This window comes from Mus musculus, chromosome 12, assembly GCF_000001635.26.
Source record: "Mus musculus strain C57BL/6J chromosome 12, GRCm38.p6 C57BL/6J".
Classification (NCBI taxonomy): domain Eukaryota; kingdom Metazoa; phylum Chordata; class Mammalia; order Rodentia; family Muridae; genus Mus; species Mus musculus.
Window position 1 is genome coordinate 57,178,698 of NC_000078.6, and position 25,567 is coordinate 57,204,264.

General features: G+C 40.1%; 1 protein-coding gene across 1 annotated transcript in view; it reads right to left on the reverse strand.

Annotated features, from left to right (window-relative positions):
- Slc25a21 (solute carrier family 25 (mitochondrial oxodicarboxylate carrier), member 21) overlaps positions 1-18,775 on the reverse strand; it is a 484,839-nt gene extending 466,064 nt beyond the window's left edge. The window contains exon 1 of the mRNA NM_172577.3: positions 18,176-18,775. Coding sequence (NP_766165.2) covers positions 18,176-18,242 — 67 coding nt within the window. The 5' untranslated portion in view covers positions 18,243-18,775. The remainder of the gene's footprint in view (positions 1-18,175) is intronic.
- Between the last annotated feature and the right edge of the window lie 6,792 nt (positions 18,776-25,567).

The following is a 25,567-nucleotide window of genomic DNA, read 5'->3' on the forward strand; positions in this document are numbered from 1 at the left end:
CCTAGCTGTCCTGGAACTCACTTTGTAGACCAGGCTGGCCTTGAACTCAGAAATCCACCTGGCTCTGCCTCCCAAGTGCTAGGATTAAAGGCATGCACCACCACTGCCCGGCTATCTTATCACCTTCTTATCAAAATATCATCATTAGTAAATTTCTCATGCACATATTTTTTCTGGGCACATTAATATGGTGAGGCCTTACCCTTAAACACAGTATTGCTCAACTTCCACTACACACTGGAATCAAATGGAGCAATTTAAACACTGGTGAGTACTTAATTCAATCCTTAGAGACTGATTGAGCTTGTCTAGGGTGTGGCCTTGGCATTAGTCTCTTTTAAAGTTACCTAACTGATTCCCAAGTGTCCAGGCTAAGAACACTGCTTTGGGAGTCTTGCCCAGAAGATTAGCATTCATTGCTCATGTGGCTGCTTGGCCAAATAAGTAGAACATGTATTTTATGTGTATTATTTCATTTAACTTACAACAACCTATGGAGAAAGATTCTATTGTTATCACAAGTCTTTTTTTTTAAATAAGAACATGAAAAATAGAAAAATTCAGAAATTTGTCTAAGGTTTCAATGGTGTTAATTGGATAGGGCAGAACCCACAGAGCTCTGTCCAATTCCGGCACGGAGACTATCACTGACTATACAAGAGGTACAAACAGCCAGGAAGTAGAACTTTAAAAAGACAAGGGCTTGTGAGTATAAAAGACAAAGTAATTACCTCCAGGATCTAAAACCACTATAGTAAATGTAGGGTAGGGGTCGACCTCTTCAGCCTGAATGTCAGAATGGATTGTACATTTTCTCAGAACAATAGTATCTGAGGGGAAGAACAAACCCCAGGCAGTGTCTAAGCCTAACTGCATACCTCCCAGTTGCCATGGACACGGAGGAACAATGAAATCATTATTTGACTATTATTATTTTAGTTGCTAGTCAGCATGTGATTGCATCTGTAAACTGCATTTTCTATGTTCCCTGTGGATCAGGGGAGCTGTCCCTCCTGGTGGTGACAGAACAGCCAGGAACAGAACAGCCCATCTCAGGGGAAAGTCATCTTTATCTGTCAGTGTTAGTCAGCTGAGAAACAGAGCTATAGGCAGCTGAAAAAACAGTTGGACTGCTTTAAGTTTACAGGTGGCTCATAATGGAAAGTTTTACACACTCAGATTCCTTTGCAAGTTAAAAAAAAAAAAAAGTTTGGATGGAACAGGAAAAAGAGCTGGCAGTATTTTCCTGCAATGCTTCTAACTTCCAAAAGCAAAATATCAACTTGTAGTGAAGCCTGGTGAATCAAGGCCACGCCTTCTGGCAAACAGGCTTGGCTAATGTTACCGCCCTTCCTACACAGTACAATCCACAGGGTTAAAATCAGAACAGCCACCAAACCTGTTAGCACGAGGTTTGGCAGACACAGAACACTCAAGAAATGTTTCCTGAGTGAATTCATAGATATTCAGGGTGTCAGTTTTGAAAAGACTTGAAAATCAGCTCGTGGACACGGTGACAAAGTAATGCTGGCATGTACATAACAGGAGAGCTGCTTGGAGCCCAGAGAGGAAGTATTTTAATGCATCTGCGTATGTGATGGAGTGGGTGTGCGTAGGGAAGGAGGAGGGGAGTGTGTGTGCATGTGTGTTGTTTAAGTGGGAGGAACCAGGAGGAAAGAGGAGATGATGTTTGGGAACTTCTTGAGCATTTGGGTCATCTTTTCTCTCCAGGGATACAGGAAAAATACATTTCAAGAAGGTGGGGTCTTTATTTCTCACTTTGATTAATAATGATCAAGAAAATGTATTCACAATAATATTAGATAATTTTAACACCTCAAATAATCTTACGAATGATAAAAAATAGAATATCTACAACATAAATCCCTTGTTAAAATAAATGATCTTGGGGAGACCCTAAATACTTAATAAGGTAACTATAACAATATGAATTAAGCAAAATTCTTTATCCCATAAGTACATTTAAGCATCATATGTTGACTTAAAGTAAAATTTCAACAGAATTTCTCCCCTTGACCTATTATGGGACTTAGACATCTCCAGAACCTACATAATGACTACATTGAAGAAATAAAAAGATCACTTTGGTGAAAAGATTAACACTAATGATATCCAACTTTGAGAAGGAAACTGAATTTTGAGTTCAATGAAATAAGGTTAAATTTCTAGACACTAAATCAGAAAAATACATTTTATATAGTAAATTCGGAATCATAGTTCATATATAGGCACATATTTATATAAAGCTACCATTTGTAAAAATTTAAAGAAAACTGTTAAAAGACACCTAGATACTTAAGGTTAGCATACTAAGTACCCTAAATGTAATGGACGTTTACATTTGTCCATTCTTGGGTCCTGCCAACAGCATTTGAAGTAGACTGTGCCATATCTCTATTTTATGGGTGAGAAGGAAAGGTACAGGCAAGGATGTTCAAAGAGCACTGCCGCAGAGTCACAGTTTTAACCCACACAACTGCAGTGAGAAAAGAAACACCCCTTGTCTAGGTGCAGCTGGGAGAGCTGCAGGTCTGAAGCCCTCTCGATGTGATGTCCTGTTTATCCAGTCCTGCGGGCTCTGCCTTATTCCTGGTTGCTGACACCTTCCCATCTCACTGGCAAAAAACAAAACAAAACCCTAGGTAATATAACATCTAAATAAGTCGATCTCATTGATTCCTCATTAGAAATTTATAAAACCCCACTGGAAGCTAGATTTAGAAGGGGAAGCAGTACATAATAAAAAAGAAAAAAGAAAAAAAGAAAAAAAAAACCTTAAAACTATAGATAAATAAATAAATAAATAAATAAATCGTTGTAAGATATGACAAGAAGGCAGGAAAAAGGGAAATGATGCATATTTAAATACAGGATTAGCCCTTATTTCATCAAGAGCAAAAAGCAAACACAATTTCACTTTTTATCTATACTTATATGGGTAACCTTAAAACTTAAGAACTTTATGTTTTTTTTTTTAAATTTGTAGATGAGATAAAAGTTAATAAAAGTCACATTTATTTTCATAAAGAAAAAAAAAAAGAATCCAAAATGTGGGGCTGGAGAGATGGCTCAGCAGTTAAGAGCACTGACTGCTCTTCCAAAGGTCCTGAGTTCAATTCCCATCAATCACGTGGTGGCTCACAACCATCTGTAATGAGATCTGATGCCCTCTTCTGGTGTGTCTGAAGACAGCTACAGTGTACTCACATACATAAAATAAAGAAATAAATCTTTAAAAAGAAGAAGAAGAAGAATCCTAAATGCTATGGGGCTTAAAGCTCCAATCAGTGATATCTTACTCTTATATGGGTCTTCAAAAGTGGAGCACATTCTAGAGAGAAATGCATCTTGATATCAAACTATTCACCTAAAGCAACACATTTCTGTAAAAATATCTATGTACTACTTAAGGCACTATCTCTCTCTCACACACACACACACACACACACACACACACACACGAATGCACACACTCACTTGTATTTTCTCTGTACCTTTTACAAATAGGAATCTCAATCATCTTTTAGTTCTGCTATTTGTATCGCTTTCTGTCAAAATTTCATCTATTTCTGTCCTAGTCTTTATTATTTCTTTTTTTAAACGATTTTTAAATTTTTTATTAGCTATTTTCTTTATTTACATATCAAATGTTATCCCCTTTCCTGGTTTCCCCTCTGAAAATCCCCTATCCCCTCCCTGCCTCCCCCTGCTCACCAACCCACCCACTCCCACTTCCTGGCCCTGGCAGTTCCCTATACTGGGGCACAGAACCTTCACAGGACCAAGGGCCTCTTCTCCCATTGATGACCAACTAGGCCATCCTCTGCGACATATGCAGCTAGAGTCATGAGTCCCAGGGAGCTCTGGGGATACTGGTTAGTTCAAGTTGTTGTTCCTCCTATGGGGCTGCAAACCCCTTCAGCTTCTTGGGTCCTTTCTCTGTCTCCTTCATTGGGAGCATCCACTTCTATATTTTTCAGACACTGGCAGAGCCTTTCAGAAGACAGCTATATCAGGCTCCTGTCAGCCAGCTCTTGCTGGCATCCGCAATAGTGGCTGGGTTTGGTGGTTGGATAAACTATTTTAAAAGAATACTAAATTTCACAACAAAACAATCCTTTTATTATTGAATTTTTGTTATTTTGTTTTCTTATTAGTTGTTGCTGTTATGGTTGTTGTTGTTCAGTATGTGTGTGGATGTTTGTACATGCCATTTCATTACATCTATAGATTCAAGTTTTGTTTTGTTGATCTAGAGCTTACTATAGGGCCCTAGCTAGCCTGAAACTTGCTATGAAGACCAGGCTGGCCAGAAACTTCTATGTAGGCAAGGCCAGGCTTGGACTCACAGACACGTATCTGTGTTGGGATTAAAGCATACACCACCATGCCTGGCCTTTGGGATGATTTCTTTTTTTTGAGACAGGGTTTCTTTGTATAGCCCTGGCTGTCCTGGAACTCTCTTTGTAGACCAGGCTGGCCTTGAACTCAGAAATCCGCCTGCCTCTGCCTCTCTGCCTCTCTCTCTACATTCTATTACTTAAATAATTAAGAGTGGATTATACAGTTTTGTAAAGCCTCTCTCTCTCTCTCTCTCTCTCTCTCTCTCTCTCTCTCTTGCTTTTTTTCGAGACAAGGTCTCTGTATAGCCTTGGCTGTCCTGAAACTCACTCTGTAGATCAGACTGTCCTTGAAGTCAGAAATCTGTCTGCCTCTACCTCCCGTGTGCTGGGATTAAAGGCGTGCGCCACCACTGCCCAGCTAAGTCTCTTGAAAGAGTGAATCATGTATTTTGGTTACACTGAGCTCAACCAAATCTCTCACTCTTGAGTTGCTGGAAATAAAGGTTTGCACCTGGCTCTGTAGAGTCATTTTTTTAATGGGCATGTTGAGTCTTTAGAAATCATCCGAGCCGGGAGGTGGTGGTGCACGCCTTTAATCCCAGCACTGGAGAGGCAGAGGCAGGTGGATTTCTGAGTTCAAGGCCAGCCTAGTCTACCACGTGAGTTCCAGGACAACCAGGGCTACACAGAGAAACCCTGTCTCAAAAAACAAAACAAAACAAAACAAAACAAAACAGAAAAGAAAAGAAAAGAAAAGAAAAGAAAAGAAAGAGATCATTTCTGTGTATATTTGCATACAAACAACCTTATGTCTTTTATTGATGACATATCAGACATTCTGTTAGAGAGAGCAAATCACATTGGCTAACACAGGATAACTCTCATTTAGATATACCCTAGCTCCAAATCCAAAAGGTTTTGAAGTTGGCAAAAAGCAAACAAACACCTACTGTTCCCTCAAGGAAAGCTAGGCTGCCGTGAATGGGCTCCGAGCCACCAGAGCAGGAGTGACTTTCTTTACTGCTGATATAGTCATTCTGCACAGACAAAGACACATAAACATGGAATTGTATTGCTCTATAGAAAACACTACATTAATTGAGTGGATGTCAGCCAGCCACTTGCTGTCCAGGACACACAAAATAAAGAAAATACAGTCCCTACCTAGCAGGCAGTCTTTCTTTGCAGGATCTTTACTGTGCAAGGTTCTCAGCTAATGGAGGAAACAAACAAACAAACAAACATAAAAACTAAACTAATGGTGGAAAACACACTTGTAGACTGAAAATAATTTTGTACATTATACATTGCATATGATGTAAGTGTAGGCATGAAGAAATTGTAAGTTCATACGATATTAGTTTATAGCTATTGACAGGGCAGATGGACCTTCTACCTACAGAACATGTAGATCCAACAACATTTACATTGGCATTAAAGACAGTGCTGCTGCTTTGTCTTTGAACTTGGATGCCAGATCTCTAGGTTTGTTCTTATGTTCTTCCCTTTCTCTCTGCTGAGCTCCTAATCTTAACAGCAGCCACTGAATGCTTATCAGCAAACAAGGTGCTGGTGAGAGCTGATTGCTGTCTGGGAGAAAACTCCCAATAGACTTACCACTTTGGTATTATCAAAGTCCCAATTTTGAAGAGTATGGTTTCTTACTACAACTAAAGACTACCTCATCAATCAATCAATCAATCAATCAATAAACAAATTGCTAACCAATCTCTTCTACCTTCTTTTGTTAAGCACCTTCAGAATTTATCCTCATTACAATTGTCCCAAAACCCCTTACCCACATACGTTTCTCACTAAGAAAGGATGAAAAAGTTTAATTTCATAATCATTAAACTGAAAAGCCATAAAAAAAAGCTGTACTGCCATCATGTGGCTAAAGGTGTGTTTACAGAAACTAATGTTCAGTATTTCCTAACAAACAAAATTTACAACCCAGTATGAATCAATGTAATTTTTTATTTGAAATTTATATTTAAGGACAATTATTATTCACAATCTCTTCAATTTCTTATGGTAAATGCCACTGCTTTAAAACAAGAAACAACATCCTCAACAGCTGACTCTGATGCAAAAATAAAACAGCTGTGTATTCGGTATTCCTGATCTTGCTGACGAAGTTTATAATTTACTATTACCATAATGCACCCTCTAGCTATGAAAAACTTGAAAAACACAGTTACAGAATCCAGAAGTTTCAAGTGACCTATAACATCTTAAAAACAATCTATATGATATTTATTCAAATTGATCAACAATTTTTGTTTGACCCAGGATTATCTCCCAAAAACTTCCATTAAAAAAATCAATATTATAGCAAATAGAAATGGCTTTTCTATTACTACATCTAGCTTATTTTCTCACACATAACTGAAAACCATACTTTAATTCTAATTAAAGAAAGCTTTAATTCTAAAGTTTAGTCCTTTGTTTCTTTCAATCATAGAGTGTTCTGGATTCTCTGCAAGGCATCTGAAGGAATGAATCTGTACCAAATGCTTTGTGGTGATGGAGTCTAATTAGAAGTAAGCATTTCTAGATCTAAGTCTACCTTGTCTCTTAGCAATTCATCTGAGTCATAGGAAGACAGCGCCATCTATAGGTCTGCATGAGTAGAGAAGGGTTGGTTTAGATTTTGATAGGAATGGCTGTGATCCTATAGCCCTCCTAGAAAACTCAAAATTAATCCTGTTCACCCTCAAACCTCAGGAGATAGTATTAGGTTATAACAAAGTGCTTTCATGTTTCACTAAAATAATTTTCCAAAATAACAATAACAGTAGCAACAACAACAAAAAAGAAACAACACTTTCCTACAATTGTTTCACTCTTTGTGGTCCATAAATATTGAAGAAATATTAGCATGCTAATAAGCATCTTTCCTCTCCCTAATGCATTCTTCTTATAAAACTCTTTGTGGGCATAATTTCACTGTGGATGTCATCTAATTCTGTTAAAAAATAAAAACACAGAAGAGGAAGATATATATTCGCTCTACAATACCATAGGTCTTATATACACCAAGCTAAGTCCACTCTTTCATCTAACACAAACTGGCTACTATTATTCTGGGGGTAGGGAGTTGAAATTACACACTTCAAAAACTTAAGGTTCTTTCCCTTCTCATGGCTAAGCTTCAGTGTGTTCTGTAGGGATGATCTTACATCAGTGAGGCATGCATCCGTCTTACTTGGTTGGATAAGGGTTTCATGAATGGCATATGATGATAAGGCTTAGAATAGCCTTAACTAAGCATATGTGTTGGACAACAGAAGTGAAATACTTGAGATCTGTTCTGTGTAAGGAGACTCACACGTGAGCTAAGGTCTGATATTTAAAGATCCTGTAAAGACAAGAAATGCTCTGCTCTAGTCAACTTCCCAAAGCAGCTCTGGATTCTCAACTCACACTGCACTCTATGGAGTGTAGAGCAGTAGCTGAGGGTTTGAGTTTTGAAAAAAATTGAGATAGATAGACAGACAGACAGATAGATGTTATATAGATGAAAGATAGATAGATGATTGATAGATAGATAGATAGATAGATAGATAGATAGATAGATAGATAGATAGATAGATTAGGTAGATAGATTAGTAGATGATAGAAAGATAGATAGATGATAGATAGATTGATAGATAGATAGATTAGATAGATAGGTGATAGATAGATGATAGATAGATAGATAGATAGATAGATAATAGATGATAGATAGATTAGATAGATGATGATGATAGATAGATAGATAGATGATAGATAGATAGATAGATAGATAGATAGATAGATTGATAGATGATAGATAGATAGATTGATTGATAGATGATAGATATATAGATAGATAGAAAGATAGAATGCAGAATTTGGGTTCTATGCTTTGTCACTAATCTTGAACAAACAGCATTTCACAGAGATTTGCTTTCCTCGTCTTTAAGAAATCACAAATTAACACAGGTGATTTAAGCAAAGTGAACACAGTAAATAGTAAGTGCTATCAGCACTCAAGAAGATAAGATTTGCCTTATCAGTTTTTATTAATTTTATCATGCTTATTGACTATGATAACTACAAAATATCTACCCAGCTAAGTAAACACATACAATCCATTTATGACTACTTGACTTGATGGGAGTGGCTCATCAGACCGCTCACCTAGCTGAGGAGCCCTAAGCAGCCGATAGCTTCCGGTAGGAGGAAGCAAAAAGTTAAGGGTGTGGCCAGTTCCCATCAGTGTATGGCAGCACAAATTCAGTTCAGCAGGTTAAAGACAAGAGGTGGGCATGGGTAGAAAGTGAAGGGTAATCTGGGAAGAGTGGGGAAAAGAGTACTGGCGGGCTGTTCAAACTACATCATATGCATGCATGAAATTCTCAAAAAATTAATATTATATTTTAAAAATATACATGGCACTCTTTGAGGAATAACAGAGTTGCAGACATAGACCTGGGAGTCACTGTAAGTAGTTACAAGTCAGCCAGAGGGCAGATGGCCTTTACCAAGAAGGTAACAGACAAGCCTGGAGAGTCAGCAAGGGAGACAGTGAAGGGCTCAGAAACTGAGTACAGCAGCCAAAATCTGAACTCTGGAGGCAGTCTACAGAACTGCCACAAACTCAAGGCCAGTCTCATGCATCGTGAGAAGTAGGGCAGCCCCAGCTACAGATTGAGACAGATCCTGTCAAAATAAATGAATGAACAAATAGGAAGAAGGTTGTAGCCAGGCAGTGGTGGCACAGGCCTTTAATCCCAGCACTTGAGAGGCAGAAGCAGGTGGATTTCTGAGTTCGAGGACAGCCTGGTCTACAGAGTGAGTTCCAGGACAGCCAGGGCTACACAGAGAAACCCTGTCTCAAAAAACCAAAAGAAAAAAAGGAAGAAGGTTGTAAACGGACCACAAGAACAGCATTAAGGGAAAAATTTAAAAAGGTGTGAAATTCTACAATGATGAGATAAAGTTGAGAATGAAAAATGTGAAAAATGGCAGGTAAAATTTTCAGCAAAAAGAGTAAAAATACATCCATCGATTATACTAAGTTGAAGATCAAGTGAGAATACTTTCAGAGAGGTTGAAATGGAAGAACAAAGACCATGAAACCAGATTGAGGTATGAGATATGACCTTGAGAAACTCAATATAAGGGAAGCATGAGACCACCTGAGCTCCTATACCAGGAGCTGGGGTACTGACTCCGTGTGTGGCAAGCGTGGGGACCTGCATTTGAATCCTCAGCCTTCAGGGGTCACTTTTCTGGAATCTCAGGGGACAGGAGAGAGACCATCAGGCCAAACACTGTCATCAAGTTCAGTCAGAGACCCTGTCTCAAAAACTAAGGTGGAGATCGACAGAGGAGGACACCAAGGTCAAACTCTGGTTCACACTCATGAAGGGGTGATAGTACTCACACCATGTGCACATTCACGACACACATATGTGCATATATATGTGTATGTGAGGGGGAAGGGGAGATATGTTTAAGTGCAAATCCTTGGTGTCAGTGAATGTGGCCTTTTTTATTCGAAAATAAAAGTTTTGTGGCTAAAGCTTTGCAGATGAAGAGGACGCTCAGGATTAGAGTGGGATTTCTAACCTGGGGAATCTGGACATAAACACAGAGACTGGTGTGAAGAGGGTGTCATGTGAGGATGGATTAAGACACTGGACAAACAAATCTACCATCAAGGACTGAAGGAGAGAGAGGCATACAGATCCTCCTCTAGCGACTGACTGCCTTGACAACCCTGATTTTGGACTTCTAGCCCCAAATATTTTGAAAGGACAAACTTCTCGTGACGTTGTTTTGTCAGCACTAGCAAGTTAACATAAGCCCGTAGCAAAACAAAAACAGCCAAGATATGCAGATCTTAAAGAATCTTTAAAAGGCATAGAAATTATGATCATATATCAGGATCCAGCAACCATCCACACTACAACAATTTGGACATTCTAGTTACTTGAAAAATAACAATTGTCCAGTTTAGATATAACACCAATGTCAGAATGAAAGCCAGGGGATAAGAAACGCTGATGAGAAAGTCGGTGTACAGGCTAGGGATGCAGTTCAGGGATGGGAAGCCCAGAGTTCCAACATCACCACTACAAAGAAGAAAGAATTCAGTCTATTCTAGTGTGAAATTCCAGTAGGAGTTTCAGAATCTCGTTCCTTTCATTCAGTCTTTTTTTTGTTTACACTTTAAAGGCATCACTACTTAAATCATAAAGATATCTGAAAATGGGCTGGCATGTGGCTGAAGGACAAGCCTGGTGGCCTGAGTTCGATCCTTTGGGCTCACAAAATAGAGAATTCCCCACTCTTGCAAGTTGTCCTCTAATTGCTACCTGCATGCCATGGCACATGACTTACATGGGCCTGCATGTACACAATAGAAACACACATGCACACATGCACAATAGAAAATGAAATGGAATAAAAAGGTTTTAGGTATTTGGTAATGATTTGTAGCATCTTTTTTTTTTTTTTTGATTTTGGAATCCTGAAATATTAAATTACATTGCTATGAGAAGTGGCAAAGATTTTAGACCCAGAAATATTTTTTCACATTATTTACTAAGTAGTTGAAATAAAATGTTGTTCTTAGTACTGTTGCAGTTCATTCTTAAAAATTATTAGAACCTGTGGCGACTTCTCTCTTTGGAAGTGGAGCCAAGAATAAATGAACGTTGTACGAGTCAGCCTCTGTGGTCAAGCTGGTGGAAGGGAGAACAAAGGCTGATTTAGCAGCCTGATTCTGAAACATTGGGGAAAGTTGTTCTATGTCAACTGAGTAATGCCCACATATTGACAGTAGCAAAGCTTCTAAAATCTCATTCACAAGAATAAAATAAGAAATCCTTCAAGTGTAGTTATTTAGCTCCTGGTTTTGTTCTTTAATGCATATTCTTGAAGACTAGATTTTCCTAAAGAGAGACAAAACTACTCTTAATTAACATACACCCCTTAAAGGTATTTTATAATTAATTTGAGCAATAGGGTTGCTTCCTCCTCTGTGGTTAAAATAAGGGGGAATTTTTTCCCTCCCTAATTATCCAGATAATGGGTTCCAGCCTCCCTTTGATGTGTCACAAGGGCTCACCTGTTTCACTACAACCTGCTATTTATTATCAAACAATTATAGTTCCTCAAATCCCGAATTTCCAAAGGTGTCATTTATCCAAATCACATGTGTGCCCCCTTTGCACTCATTCTAAAAAAGAAATTTCCTTGATCAAAAATGTAAGCTTGACTACCCCCTGGTGTATCAGCCCTTTTATTACCTACTACAAATTAAAATCCAGAAGACTTCTAGTATATGTACCATTAATGCATCACCTTTCAGTATATTCAAACCATTACAATAGAATAAAAAAGGAAAAATATTATGAAAAATAAACATTTAAGATATTAAAGATCCAATCTTTTAAAAAAAAAAAGATTTAAAAGTATTCCACATCGTTTTAGCCATTTTGGTTGAAACTCTCATACTTTCTCCCTGTTAGAATAAGAAATAATTTTAAATGCTCTCAGAATTAATCTCTTGAAGCCTGTTGATGAATCTCAGGTTTCCCTCCCCAGAAGGGTACTGCCACTTTACTCATTTGCTAAAAGGTTGTTAAGGAGACTACAATTTACAAAGTACTTGAACTGTACTTAACACAAAATTAGAAAACTCTGGTTTTTTTTTCCAGAACAGTTCATTTCAACCGAAGAGATGGAGCAAGGTAGAGGATGAAGAATGGGATGTATACCTACAAATCACGAAGGACCAGGATGAGGCTGGGGTAGGTAAGAGTGAACAAAGAGAATTGGTTGGAGAACTGGTGTCCTCCCAGCACAGTGACCCACCACAGGAGGGATAAGGTCTAGGGCAGCACTGTGGGTAGGACTGGAAAACTAGAGGAGGAAGCTTCTGAGAGACTGCAGAGCCCCCCCCCCCCCCAGTTTGCCACTGTGAAGGGTGTGTATGGTCAACTGGTAAATTTACAAGAACACCTAACAGGCCGCTGTAAGAGAAAGACTTCCTAGGATGCCAGCACAGCCTCATCGCTGAGATTCTGAATTTAGATGCAGAGAGTTTGGGGTAAATAAGCATCTGAGTGGACCAGAAAGGATCAAACGTGACATGGAGAGAGAAAAAGAAAAAGAAAAGAAAGAAAAGAGCAACCCCATGGACTTTTAGAACATGTAGAGCTCTGGGCACAAACTATTAACAACGAAGAAGCAGAGCTGGAGAGACAGCTCAGCAGTTAGAAGAATAAACTACTCCTGTGGAAGTTCCATCCCCAGCATCCGCTTTGGCCAAATCCCAGGCCTCTGGCCTTCATGTGCACATGCCCATACATGGACCACACACATATGCATAACTAAAAATAAAATAAATCTTCATTTAGAAGAGGAAGAGGGTTCTGTCTGAAGTGACTCAGTGGTCCTAGATCCGAGGAAGAGCTGACCCGGTAAATGACGGAGAAGCCACCTAGAACTCATTTTGAATCTAAGGATGTTAGGAGTCAAACCGGTGTGAGGAATTCTGAGATTGTTTTCGTCATGTTTGCTGGTAATCCTAGGTAGATTTGTAAGCAGCAGGAGAAAAGAAGAAAATAATAATAAAGCAGAGCTTTAGGATAGTCCAATGCTGAGCGCGGGCTCCTCGGCCCTCGCCCAGAGCCCCTTTTCAGTCCAAAATGTATCCAGCTGCAGGTGGACGCGCTGGGTGGATTGCCACTAAAATAAATGGAGTTTATTTTGGATAAAAGTGAATCGTGTTGGCTCTAGATAAGGATGATATTGCGTGAACACATTTAAAGAATTGTACTTGTAGATAGGTGCTCTTTAAGAAATGTGCATAAATAGGAGCGACAGAGGGTAACAGGTTGCATGCATGAGCCCTCTAACGCTGTGTGTCAATTCCTTCTTCTGTGATGGCAATTGTGATGTCGTCTGCCTTCTGGGGTCATGAGATTAAAGATATGAATTCCTGAGAAGCATAGAACTGACTGGTATTACACACTCAGTGGGCATCTGCTGGCTAAGTTTGTTAACTTGACATAGGCTAGAGTCATCTGAGAGGAGAAAAACCGCTATTGAGAAAATGTCTCCGTAAGTTGAGCTGTAGACAGCCGGGAGGTGGTGGTGCACGCCTTTAATCCCAGCACTCGGGAGGCAGAGGCAGGCGGATTTCTGAGTTCAAGGCCAGCCTGGTCTACAAAGTGAGTTCCTGGACAGCCAGGGCTATACAGAGAAACCCTGTCTCGAAAAAAACAAAAACAAAAAGATTGAGCTGTAGACAAGTCTGTAGAGCATTTTCTTAATTAGCGATTGATGGAGGAGGGCCCAGACCATTATGGGTGGAACCACCCCTGGGTTGGTTGTCCTGGGTGCTCTAACAAAGTAGGTTGAGCAAGCCAAGTGAGCTGTACCCCTCCATGGCCTCTTATCAGTTCCTGCCTCTAGGTTCCTGCCCTGACTTCCTTCAATAATGAAGTAATATGGAAATGTAAACCAGGTAAGACCTTTCCTCCCCAAATGGTTTTTGTTGCTGGTGTTTTGTCATAGTAATAGTAATCTAAACTAAGATAAGGCCTTAGCCTAGAACTGATTGGCACTTAACATTCAATAGGCCTTAGCACAGGGCTGACTGGCATTTAGCATTCAATAGACATTAGCTAGTTTAACATTTGCATATTTGCATGTTAATGAGAATGTTAAAGCTGGAAGAACCTAAAGAGGAAATCACTTGCAAAATATTGGGGAGAGGGTATTCTCAAGCCAGGGAAATGGTCAATATTTCAACAGAGAGAGGGAAAAGCAAGAGGCACACATGCCAGGCATTGGAAATAAAAGTGCAGACAGCTTATTTAACAGAATCAAATGAAATATAAAGGTTGGACGGTATTCCTGGAAGCCAACACAAGGGTACATCATAGAGGCTACACAATCCATTCTCTTCCCACCTCCATGCCCACTCTCATCCACAGTGAAAGCCAAAAACATTTTACTTGCAATCCTCTGCCATATGAATTGTGCCCTCTCACTCTGGGGAGTGCTTTTGCTCAAAGATCTAACACAGTACTTTTAAAATAAAAATACAAGCCAATAACCTGAAGCCTACCTAGAATGTAGATTCAGTACAGTCAGTCATACTTGGAAGCCTGAAGTCCAACATTTTAAACAAATTTCTAGATGCCACTATATATTTCTTCTTTGTTTATTGCTTTTCGTTTGTCTATGGGAGGACTTTTTTTCTTTTTATTCATTTTTTTTTTCCTTTTTAGAGTCTCATTATATAGACCAGGCTGGCCTGGAATTCAACTGAGAATTAATTGCCTGCCTCTGCTTCCCAAGTGTTGGGATTAAAGGTGCTGCTTGCAGGAGCTGGAACATGGTTCCCTTGTTCTCTTACATCACTAGCTTCCTCTTTTCCAACTCCTTCAATGCCAAAGCTTGGCTGTCCTGGATCTTGCTCTGTAAATTGACCTTGAACTCAGAGATCTTCATGTCTGTCTCCAGGTGTGTACCACCCTTCCTGGATCTAAATTTAGCTGGGTAGGGTCTTGCCAAGGCCACCAATCCATTAATTCAATTTAATATCCTTGAACACAGGATCCAGCTCCATTTCACTGCCTGATGCCCCTATATATACTATATATCTTATATTCCTCCTTTCTAAGCTTGCTATGCTTATTCAAAACATAGTTGTCACTAGTAGCAAGCTCTATCTATTCTGCAAGGTCTAACTATAATGGCAAACCATAACAGAGGTTTTAGATATATGCTATTAGATGCATGTTAACAACTGCTAAGCATACCTTCAATTTTTAAATGCAAATATTGGGGGCTGGTGAGATGGATCAGTGGGTAAGAGCACTGACTGTTCTTCTGAAAGTCCTGAATTCAAATCCCAGCAACCATGTGGTGGCTCACAACCATTCTTATTGAGATCTGATGCCCTCTTCTGGGGTGTCTAAAGGCAGCTACGATGTACTTTATTAATAATAATAAATAAATCTTTGGGCCAGAGCAAGCAGGGACTGAGCAAGTGGGGCTGACCAGAGAGAGGGAGCAGAGGTCCTCAATTCAATTCCAACAACCGGGTGAAGGCTCACAACTATCTGTATAGCTACAGTGTATACTCATATACATAAAATAAATAAATCTTTAAAAAATAAATGCAAATATCGCAAGCCCTCTTGTAATAAAAGAGTGATGTATTATAATATACATATATAATCCTTTCATGGTGTATCTACTATTTTTTCCTGCTTTTCTTTGAGAATCTTCAAGCTGTTTGTACCACCCATCCAATGGGGATAGGCTATTATTGTTAATTGATAGAGGTGGGTTCCTATTTGGGTAAATTTGAGTCTATTACTAGGATTTTGAACTAAAAATAAAAATGTAAGTTCCCCCACCCCTGTCCCCAGGAAGATCATTCAAGAGCATGAATACTTGGAAGCTGTTGGAAACCAAATTCTAATACATGGAAGGAAAACCACAAAGCAACAGTTAATTGTGAGAGAGAAAACAAAAAACAAAAACCTTCTCCAGTCCCTAAGAGCACATAGTGAAATATCTCTGTCAAATTGGCACCCTTACCCCCTTGTACATCTCCACAGAAGGCAGTTGGCATGGCACACCAGGCTGCTTGGCAGAATGCCAAAGAGATTTCTCTTTGTCAAAGGAAGATAAGGGCTAGAGAAATAATTCAGTGGTTCAGATCTTTCGGAGAACCAAACTTCCATTCCTACTTGGTGTCTCACAGCTGTCTGTAACTCTAGTTCCAGAGGTTCTATCACCCTCTTGTGGCCTCCCTGGGGACTAGACACACACAGTCCTGCCTTGAGGGACACTGACATAGACAGGATGAAGAGACGTTGCATCCTGCTTTCTAGTTGAGTGTTCTAATTGCTCAATGGAATGAATGACACTAGACCCCGAATACCATGAGACACTTTTATCTTTCCGACAAACCACTCCCATTTCTTTACTTTTTTTCCTTAAGAGAACTTTCTTTTAGAGGCCTTTGCAACCTGAAGACCATTATAATTCACAGAAAGAGACATGTTAGCACCAGTAATCAGAAGTCTAGTATTAGAGATCCAAATACACCCGAGTTTTAAAAAAACTCTACTTTTTCTTTCTGGCCCTTGCTCTAGTAAGTCTAATAGGTTCAGCCTACATTACTACAGTTTCAATAAATTTAATTTTTATTAATATGCTTTTAAAGGCCAAGTAGAAGAAAATATGACCGCAAGGTGATGAAAGTATTTATTATCCTTCTTACCTATCAACAGTGCCACAATGTAAACTATATGAATCGACCAGCCAATTTTAAATTTATCTTATAAATGGCTTAACATTTAGCTATGCTAACTGATTAATTCCATTTACATTAATAATGATACACGAGCCCGGCATGGTGGCACACGCCTTTAATCCCAGCACTCGGGAGGCAGAGGCAGGTAGATTTCTGATTTCGAGGCCAGCCTGGTCTACAAAGTGAGTTCCGGGACAGCCAGGGCAATACAGAGAAACCCTGTCTCGAAAAACCAAAATAAATAAATAAATAAATAAATAAATAAATAATAATAATAATGATGATGATGATGATGATGATGATGATGATACATGATGGCATAAATGCATCTGTGCCAAATATTTATCCAGAAATATGCAGCATAAACAGGATTAGAGTCTGATTTATTTTTTAACAGTCTTTGAGTATAACTGTGACTATACATGTTGTGATTATACAAACCAACAGAGATACCTGTAAGTCACTGGGCACAGCCTGGGATGTTAAGCAACTTTGCTTTCCCTATGGTCAAGCATATATATATATATATATATATATATATATATATATATATATATATATTTCATTTTCATAACTGTATCTTGTTAAAGTACGCAAATTATGTGACATATCTGGATGCTTTTGATACCCCAGAGATGCAGCTAGTTCATGACATAAAACTACTCAGAGTTTGAAGCACTCCATTATTTAAAAGTTCATATTTTCTTGAAAGTAAATGTTACTAAGTATATATTGAGTATCTTTTAGTCAACTTTAATACTATTTCATTGTTATAATAATTTATTAAAATAACAAAACTTATGAACTGTTACAGCCTAATATTAAAAATATTAAAAATTAGGCATACGCATAATTTAATGGCGAGCAACTTCTTCCAAGTTGCACAGTAATTATTACCAAGCTGGCTTTAACAGATCTTTTTGTAAAGTCTCTCCCACATCATAGCTCTCCACAGATTAATGTGAGTCCATTACATCAAAGGTGTTTACATTTGTTAGCACGAGCGTTTAATTTTAATATATTTATGGCGTGCATAGATCCCCAAGAAGCGCAGTAAAAAGAATCCCTGCGAAGAGAGCTATGCTAAGATCCTCTTTAGCTTGGGCCTTGGAAGAAACTTGCTAAGAAACTTAAGTAAGACCGAACTGGAACTGAATCCTTTTTTGTGTAAAATAGCTGTCAAAGCGAAGAAAAGGACGGGAGGGGGAAGCTTTCTCAAAGTCACAGTAAGTTTCAGGGACTGGCGAATCCTTTCATGCTCCATTCTAGGAACAGAGAACCCCCGGGGACCCTAGAGCAGAGCAGCTAGTGGGGACTGCACCCAAAAGAGCCGCCGCCGGCTGCTCGGCTCTTCGCAGAGGAGTCAGAGTAGAAGATTTAGGAGGACGCACTCGCACACAAAACTTCGGTTGGAAGGCGAGCCTGGGGGACAGTTGTCGGGTGGTGCGGCGGAGGAGCGGCGGGCGCGCGGGGAGCGAGCGGACAGCCTTACCTGCAGACCCTCCGGCCGCGACCTGCCTGGAGGTCTCGTGCAGTAAGCTGACGTTGGAGGCCGACATCTTCGCGACCAGGGGACCGGGTGACCAAGTTGCCCGAGCGAGCTCCTCTGAAGGCCGCCGCCGATGGAGACCGGGCCCCGTCGGTCCTGGGGCTGAACTCTTCCCGGTGTGGCTGCGATCCAGCTAAAGGCGGCGGTTCGGGCACCGAGTCGCCGCGAGGTTGGCGGAGGGGGTCCGAACTTGCCCAGCGCTGCCTAAGGCTGCCCTTTCCACCGGGGCACCGGAGGGGGAACACTGACAACTGGGGGCTGGGTAGACTTGACCTAGCTCGGTGGGTCAGGCTCGAGCTTCAAGATAGGGGCTTATGAATTTGCCTATCGAGACCTACTGCGGAGTTTGTTTAGCTGGCTGCTTATCTAAGGGCTGCCTTAGCTAGCTGCGACTGTGATGTAGCCGCGGGTGACCCTTGCCCTCCAGGCAGGCTAAAATACGGTACTATTCAAAAGAAGGGATAGTGAGGAAATTCCTCCAAGTTAGTCAACCAGAAATTGAAGGCCACAGCAACTAGATCAGAGCAGATCTGACTTACAAAGTGCAGTAACTGTGCGGGGGAAGTGGTTTTGGACTTTTATTTCATGCATAATAAACTGAGTTTTACTTACTGAAAACCATAAAGGACTTGTTATTCAAGTGTCCTGTGCCCAGTTCACAGGGTCACCACGCTGCGCACAATATGACAGACTTGTCAGAAAGCCGAGTTCTTTGGGCTTAGGGCCTAGAAACCTGTTTTAAGCAGTTCTCTGTTAGGAACAGTAGGTAGACATGAAAGAGGAGCACCAATAACCTGCTTATTTCTTTCTACAAAATGTGGAATTAACTCACACTAGCTCTTTAGAATCACTGACAAAACAAAAGTACCAGTTAGTGCCTGTTAGTGAACCACAAGGTGCAAACTGCAGTATAAGAGAAACACAGGAGTCAGATATTTAGAACGCTCACCACACCCCTGACAGGCCGGAGATGATAAGAGAAAGTACTGTGGAAACCCCGCTGCTGTTATTTCTAAAACGTAGTGTTTAATGCATATATTCTGGGCCATATAAACTGCCGTTGTTCTCTGTCAAAAACATGGGTATGTGCAATTTAAAATAATACAATGTCAAATCAAATATACGAAATGAATACTTATATCTTATTTTCATTCTTTGAGCTATTAAATGTCGGTGGTAGTGAGCTGGGGAGATGGCTCAGTCAGTAAAGTGCTTGCCATGCAAGCCTAAGGACCAAAATCCAGTTTCCCTGCACATGTAAGACAGTATTAGTCTGGGTCTGTAATCCTAGCGCTGAGAATGCAAAGATAGGCACATCCCTGGAGCTGTCTGGTTGGTGAGGTCTAGCCAAACAGTTCAGTTCAGTTATAGGTCTTGTCTCCAAAGGTAAAATGGAGAACAACTGAAGATCCCCAACAGTAACCTCTAGCTACCAAACACTCCTGTTGCATGTATCTGCTGACATACATACACACACACACACACATACCACCACATGTATACACACATGCACACACACACACCACATATACACATGCATACATACCACATGTACAGACACACACCCCACATGGACACACACATGAACACACACACATCTCCCACATGGACACACACACCCCACATAGACACACACATACACACACCACATGTATGCATATACCACATGGATACACACTCCACATGTAGACACACACACACATACCATATGTACAGACACACACACCACATGTACACACAGTTATGTGCCTGTACCACCTGACTAGGAAAGTTACATACCATGAGGAATTGGGTAAATGTGTTGCTTATGTGATCAGATACACAAAAATGGTTTGTTTTTTTAAATTTTCCACTGGGCATGGTGACACACGCCTTTAATCCCAGCACTTGGGAAGCAGAGGCAGGCGGATTTCTGAGTTCGAGGCCAGCCTGGTCTACAGAGTGAGTTCCAGGACAGCCAGGGCTACACAGAGAATCCCTGTCTTGAAAAAAACAAAAAAATAAAATAAAATTTTCCAGATTGAAAATATTCATCAATACCAAATGGACAGGCTTGAAAACATACATACAAGTCATATTATACATACTGAGCAGGTTATATTTAGAAATGTATATTATGTACATAAACATATGCATGGGGCAGCAATTAATGAAAAAATATGGATTTAAAGACAGCAAGAAAGAGTCCAAGCGAGAATGTGGAGGGAGTGAAAGGGAAACGTGTACTCATATTAAAATCTCAAAATCAAATCATTAAAAATAAAAATAAAACTAATGGCAAAAATGAAGTTGGTTACAAAAAAACAAAAAAGCCCTCTCTCCTGCTCCTCTATCACTAAGCAAATAAAAGGTTTTGAGAACTATATTTTACTAATTAAATATAGGATCTTTTTTAAAGATTTATTTATTTTATGTATATGAGTACATTATAACTGTACAGATGGTTGTGAGCCTTCATGTGGTTTTAGGGAATTGATTAGTACCTCTGCTTCTATCTGGTCAGCCCTGCTCAGGCCCAAAGATTTATTTATTATTATAAATAAATTATTATAAATAAAATAAAATATTATAAATAAGTACCAGAAGAGGGCATCAGATCTCATTATGGGTGGTTGTGAGCCACCACCTTGTTGCTGGGATTTGAACTCAGGACCTTCGGAAGAACAGTCAGTGCTCTTACCCCCTGAGCCATCTCGCCAGCCCAAAATATAGGATCTTAAATACAATATAAACCATTTCTTCAACAATTGAGGATCTCTCACATTTTAGACATAGTCCCAAAATTTTAGAGCTTACAAAAGCATTTCATTGTGAAAAGCAGGAATTAAGTTTTTCAAGATGATAAAAGGAGCAATCATTTATGGGAGTTTTTCATTTTGAGAACAGTGGGACTGCAGATTCAAATGGTAAACCCAGGCCAAGTGCATTCTGTCATACAGAAAACTAAAGTAATGACCTTTCCCAAATTAATTTTATTTGTATGTAAAATATAGACCTTTGTTTTCTAAAAAGAAAAAAAAAGAAAAAAGAACCACAAAATCTTTTTGTACTTATTTGTTGAGTGTACTCATGTGTGGATGCATGCAAGCCACAGCAAATGCAGGTCAGAACACAACTTGAGGAAGTGGGTTCTCTCCTCCCACTTGTTAGTCCCAGCAATCCAGTTCAGAAAATTCGGACCAGAAGGCTGCAACAGTTCCCTTTATCACTGAACCATCTCACAGGCCCCAAATACAGAATGAAAATGTTACAAGTAGGATATCCTAAGGTGCCCACTCAACCAAACCATGTATTCATCTGTAGAAACCTTACCTTTAAGCCCTTCCCTAGCATTAGCAACTTCTAACACTAAGCTTCTCTTCATCATGGACTGTCAAACCTAGTGGAAGAGATCCTACCCTTTTGTAATCAAAACTTTTATCTCTCCTGGATATTCTCAGAACATCTAATACCTTCAAGTCACTATTTAAAGGGACGCTGTATGGTCATGATCTCTTTTTACTCCTCAATATCCTATCCTCAGAAGATGAACATGGATTTGTGGTCTCATTGAACGTCCCTCAACACACAATAAACACACACACATACCTCCTCTTTTTTTTTTCTTTTTAAGATTTATCTATTTATTATATGTGAGTACACTGTAGCTGTCTTCAGACACACCAGAAGAGGGCGTCAGATCTCAATAAGGATGGTTGTGAGCCACCATGTGGTTGCTGGGATTTGAACTCAGGACCTTTGGAAGAGCAGTCAGTGCTCTTAACTGCTGAGCCATCTCTCCAGCCCCCCCCCCTTTTTAAGAGTTATTTATTATTGTATTTAAGTACACTGTAGCTGACTTCAAACGCACCAGAAGAGGGTATCAGATCTCATTAGGGGTGGTTGTGAGCCGTCGGGTGGTTGCTAAGATTTGAACTCAGAACCTTTAGAAGAGCAGTTGGTGGCTCTTACCCACTGAGCCATCTGGCCAGCCCAGGCCTCCTCTTTTTAAAACCCTTTGGACAAGGACAGAATTCTCTGAGTAAACTTATGCAAGGTTTAATGGCCCATATAGTCCAGTCTTACAATTCTACAGCAACTGAAATAGGTCCCATATGTAACAGCATGTTGGAGCCTGGAACTCAGTAAAGGTCAGAGTCAGCAAGAACCACAGAGCTAAGATTGCTGATGAGGAGTTTTTTGTTTGTTTGTTTTGGGGGGTTTTGTTTGTTTGTTTGTTTGTTTTGTTTTTTGAGACAGGGTTTCTCTGTATAGCCCTGGCTGTCCTGGAACTCACTTTGTAGACCAGGCTGGCCTCAAACTCAGAAATCTGCCTGCCTCTGCCTTCCGAGTGCTGGGATCAAAGGCATACGCCACCATGCATGCCTGGCCCCTTGATGAGGAGTTTTTATCTGCAGTTAAATGTGCCCAGGATTACACTGGAGCTACTACAAGGTCTAGAGTAACAAATCTAGTAATGATTGTTTGACCTACTGTTTGAGATTTCTTCAACAATTCATCACATTTCTACCATTGTCCTCCGAGAGGCTCTTGCCAGCAGCTGACTGAGACAGATGCAGATATTCATAGCCAACCATTGGATTGAGGTCAGGGACCCCTCTGGAAGAGTTAAGGGATGTAAGTACTAAAAGAGCTGAAGAGGATGGCAACCCCATGGGAAGAACAGCAGAATCAACTATTCCAGATCCCTCAGACCGCCCAAAGACTAAGTCATCAAACTAAGAGCATACATGGGCTGGTCCATGGCCTCCAGCATATATGAATCAGAGGACTGCCTTGTCTGGCCTCAGTGGAAGAGGATGTGACTAATCCTATAGAGACTTGATCCCTAAGGGAAGAGAGATGGGGAGGAGGCTTGTGAGGTGGGGGTGTGTCTGGGTGAGTGGAGTAGGTGAGGGAGCACCTCCTCAGAGGCAAAGGCGATGGGGGATGGGATAAAGAACTCTTAGGGGGGGACCAGGAATGCAAATAAGTAAAACTGTTTTAAAAAATAATGTTTAAATGTACTAATACTCAGAAGAAAACTGCTGAAATAATGAGCTTATATTTTAAAATTATTTATTTGCCTGAAATCGGTTAAAAATTACAGAATTAACTTTTTTTCTGGCCCCACTTACCGCCACAGCACTGGTGAACAGTACATCACTGTTAATGAACAATCTCTTCTTCCTTCCTAAACTTCAAACACTTTGTGTTAATACCACAGAATAAACCCATACTAGTACCATGCGGAGAGACTCTTAAATCTTACCAATTTTGGCTGCTGGCTTAGGATGCCTCCTCTGTGTGCTGGCCCTGAGCATACTTCTCTGGAGATTTGACCTCAATAGTTCTAGCCTACAATTACTCACAGTTGATTCATCAGCCCCAGCTACCCATCACCAATGATCCCAGTAAAGCAAAGGTGTCCCTTCTACAGGTTCTTAACACAAAGCATCACACGAATGGCACTGATAGAATCTTTCTTCTCTCAGGGAAACTTCATAGGCCAGGCCTCCATTGTTTGCAGTGTCTCTCTTAATATCTGTATTTCCCAGCTCCCATAAGAGTCCATTACGTTCTGAGAACTCAAAAGCCTTATCTATACCAAGTCTCCACCATCTCTTCAAAGAGACACGTAATCATGTTCATCACAGTAGTAACCCATGTTCCTGTTATCATTTTCTGTTCTAGCTTGTTTTCTATTGCTGTGGTAAATACCATAACCAAAAGCAACTTTGGGGGAAGCATATTAATTTCACCTTACATTTTACATCATCAAGGAAACATAAGGTATGATCCGAAACAGACAGCAGAAGAACCTTGCTCTTTGACTTGCTCCCCCTGGCTTGCTAGGCTACCTCTCCTTTATTTTCCTATCTAGGACCACTTGCCCAGAGGTAGTACCACTTGAGGCAAGCCCTTCCATATCAATCACTAATTAAGAAAATGCCTCAAATACATGCCCCAGAGGCCAATCTGGTGGATGCAGTTCATTGTTGAGGATCTTCTCAGATGACTCAAGTTTGTTAAATTGACAAAAAGAACCAGGATGCCAGGTAACCGAACAACCCAGTCTGAGGATCATAAAGAAAGAATAAAGAAAACTGAACAAGGTCTACGGGTGCTGTTGGCTATCATAAAGTGTGATGACTTATTCATCACAGAGTCCTAAGAACATAATATAGAAAAAGGGAAGGTGTAGGGTAAAAGGTCCAAGCTTACTTTCGAGTTTGAAAACCCACTAAAACCTACCAATCGCTAAACTGGAAAACTCACCTCTTAGCTTGAAATCCCACCAATCCCTGGACTTGACCCAAGTTCAGGACTTGGAATCTCACCAATCCCCACCCTGAAAATCTTCATCTTGGAAAACTCCACCCTCAAGAAGTCCTATCTAAGCATGTCTCCTGCCCAGTTCCCTGCTGCTCTCACCGGAGCAGAGAGGCAGGCATCCTCTTGTCTTTCCCAATAAATCTCTTGTGGGAGGTTTGTTGTGTGGTGTGACTTTGTGCTGCTCCTTGGTTGTGGACTGCCAGGATGCTTTTCCCTTTAGAGCTGTAACTCTTGCAGAGGGGAAACTTTCCATGCTCAGAGCTGTAACACCTCCATCGGGGAAGCCTTTCCCTTCAGAGCTGTTACACTCTCACAGAAGATATTTGAATAAGAAAATAGTCAACATTTCTTGAATTTAATGATAGATATGAACCTGCTTATAAATTGAACTAGGCTGCCATTCATATTATAGTCCTAAATACTAATGAGACGAAGTTTGAGAAGGGTACTTAAGGATAACTAAAGCTAAGCTAGATAATAAGAACTTAGGACTAAAAAGGGTTGGCATGTTTGTAAGAAAAAGAGACATCAGATTCTCCCCTTCCTCGATCCCTCTTCTTTTCTTCCTCTTTTTCCTCGTCCTCTCTTCTTCCCTCTCCTCTTCCTCATCTCTCTTTTTCTCCAACTCTAAGGAAAGCCATGAGAACACAGGATGAAAAGGTGGCTTCCTGTAAGCCAAGAGGCCTCACTGAACCCAACCCTGCTGACACCTCTCTTTGTTACCTAGATGTAAGACGATTGAGCAAGCATGCTATTTTATACAGAGAAAACTTCCCTGCTAAAACAATGTTTGTGTAAAGGCTTGAAAAAATTAAGAAGCCAAAATACAGGAATATCTAAAGAAAATGAAAAACATTAGGAACAAAGTAATTGTGGATACCCATCACTGATTAGGAGCAAAGTAAAAGGATGTGAGTACCCATCACCGTGATCTCAGAACTAGGACCTTGGCTATTATTTTAGGAGTTATGAGAAGCCACGACATAGCTTAGAGCAAGTTGAAGGATATCATGAAAAGAT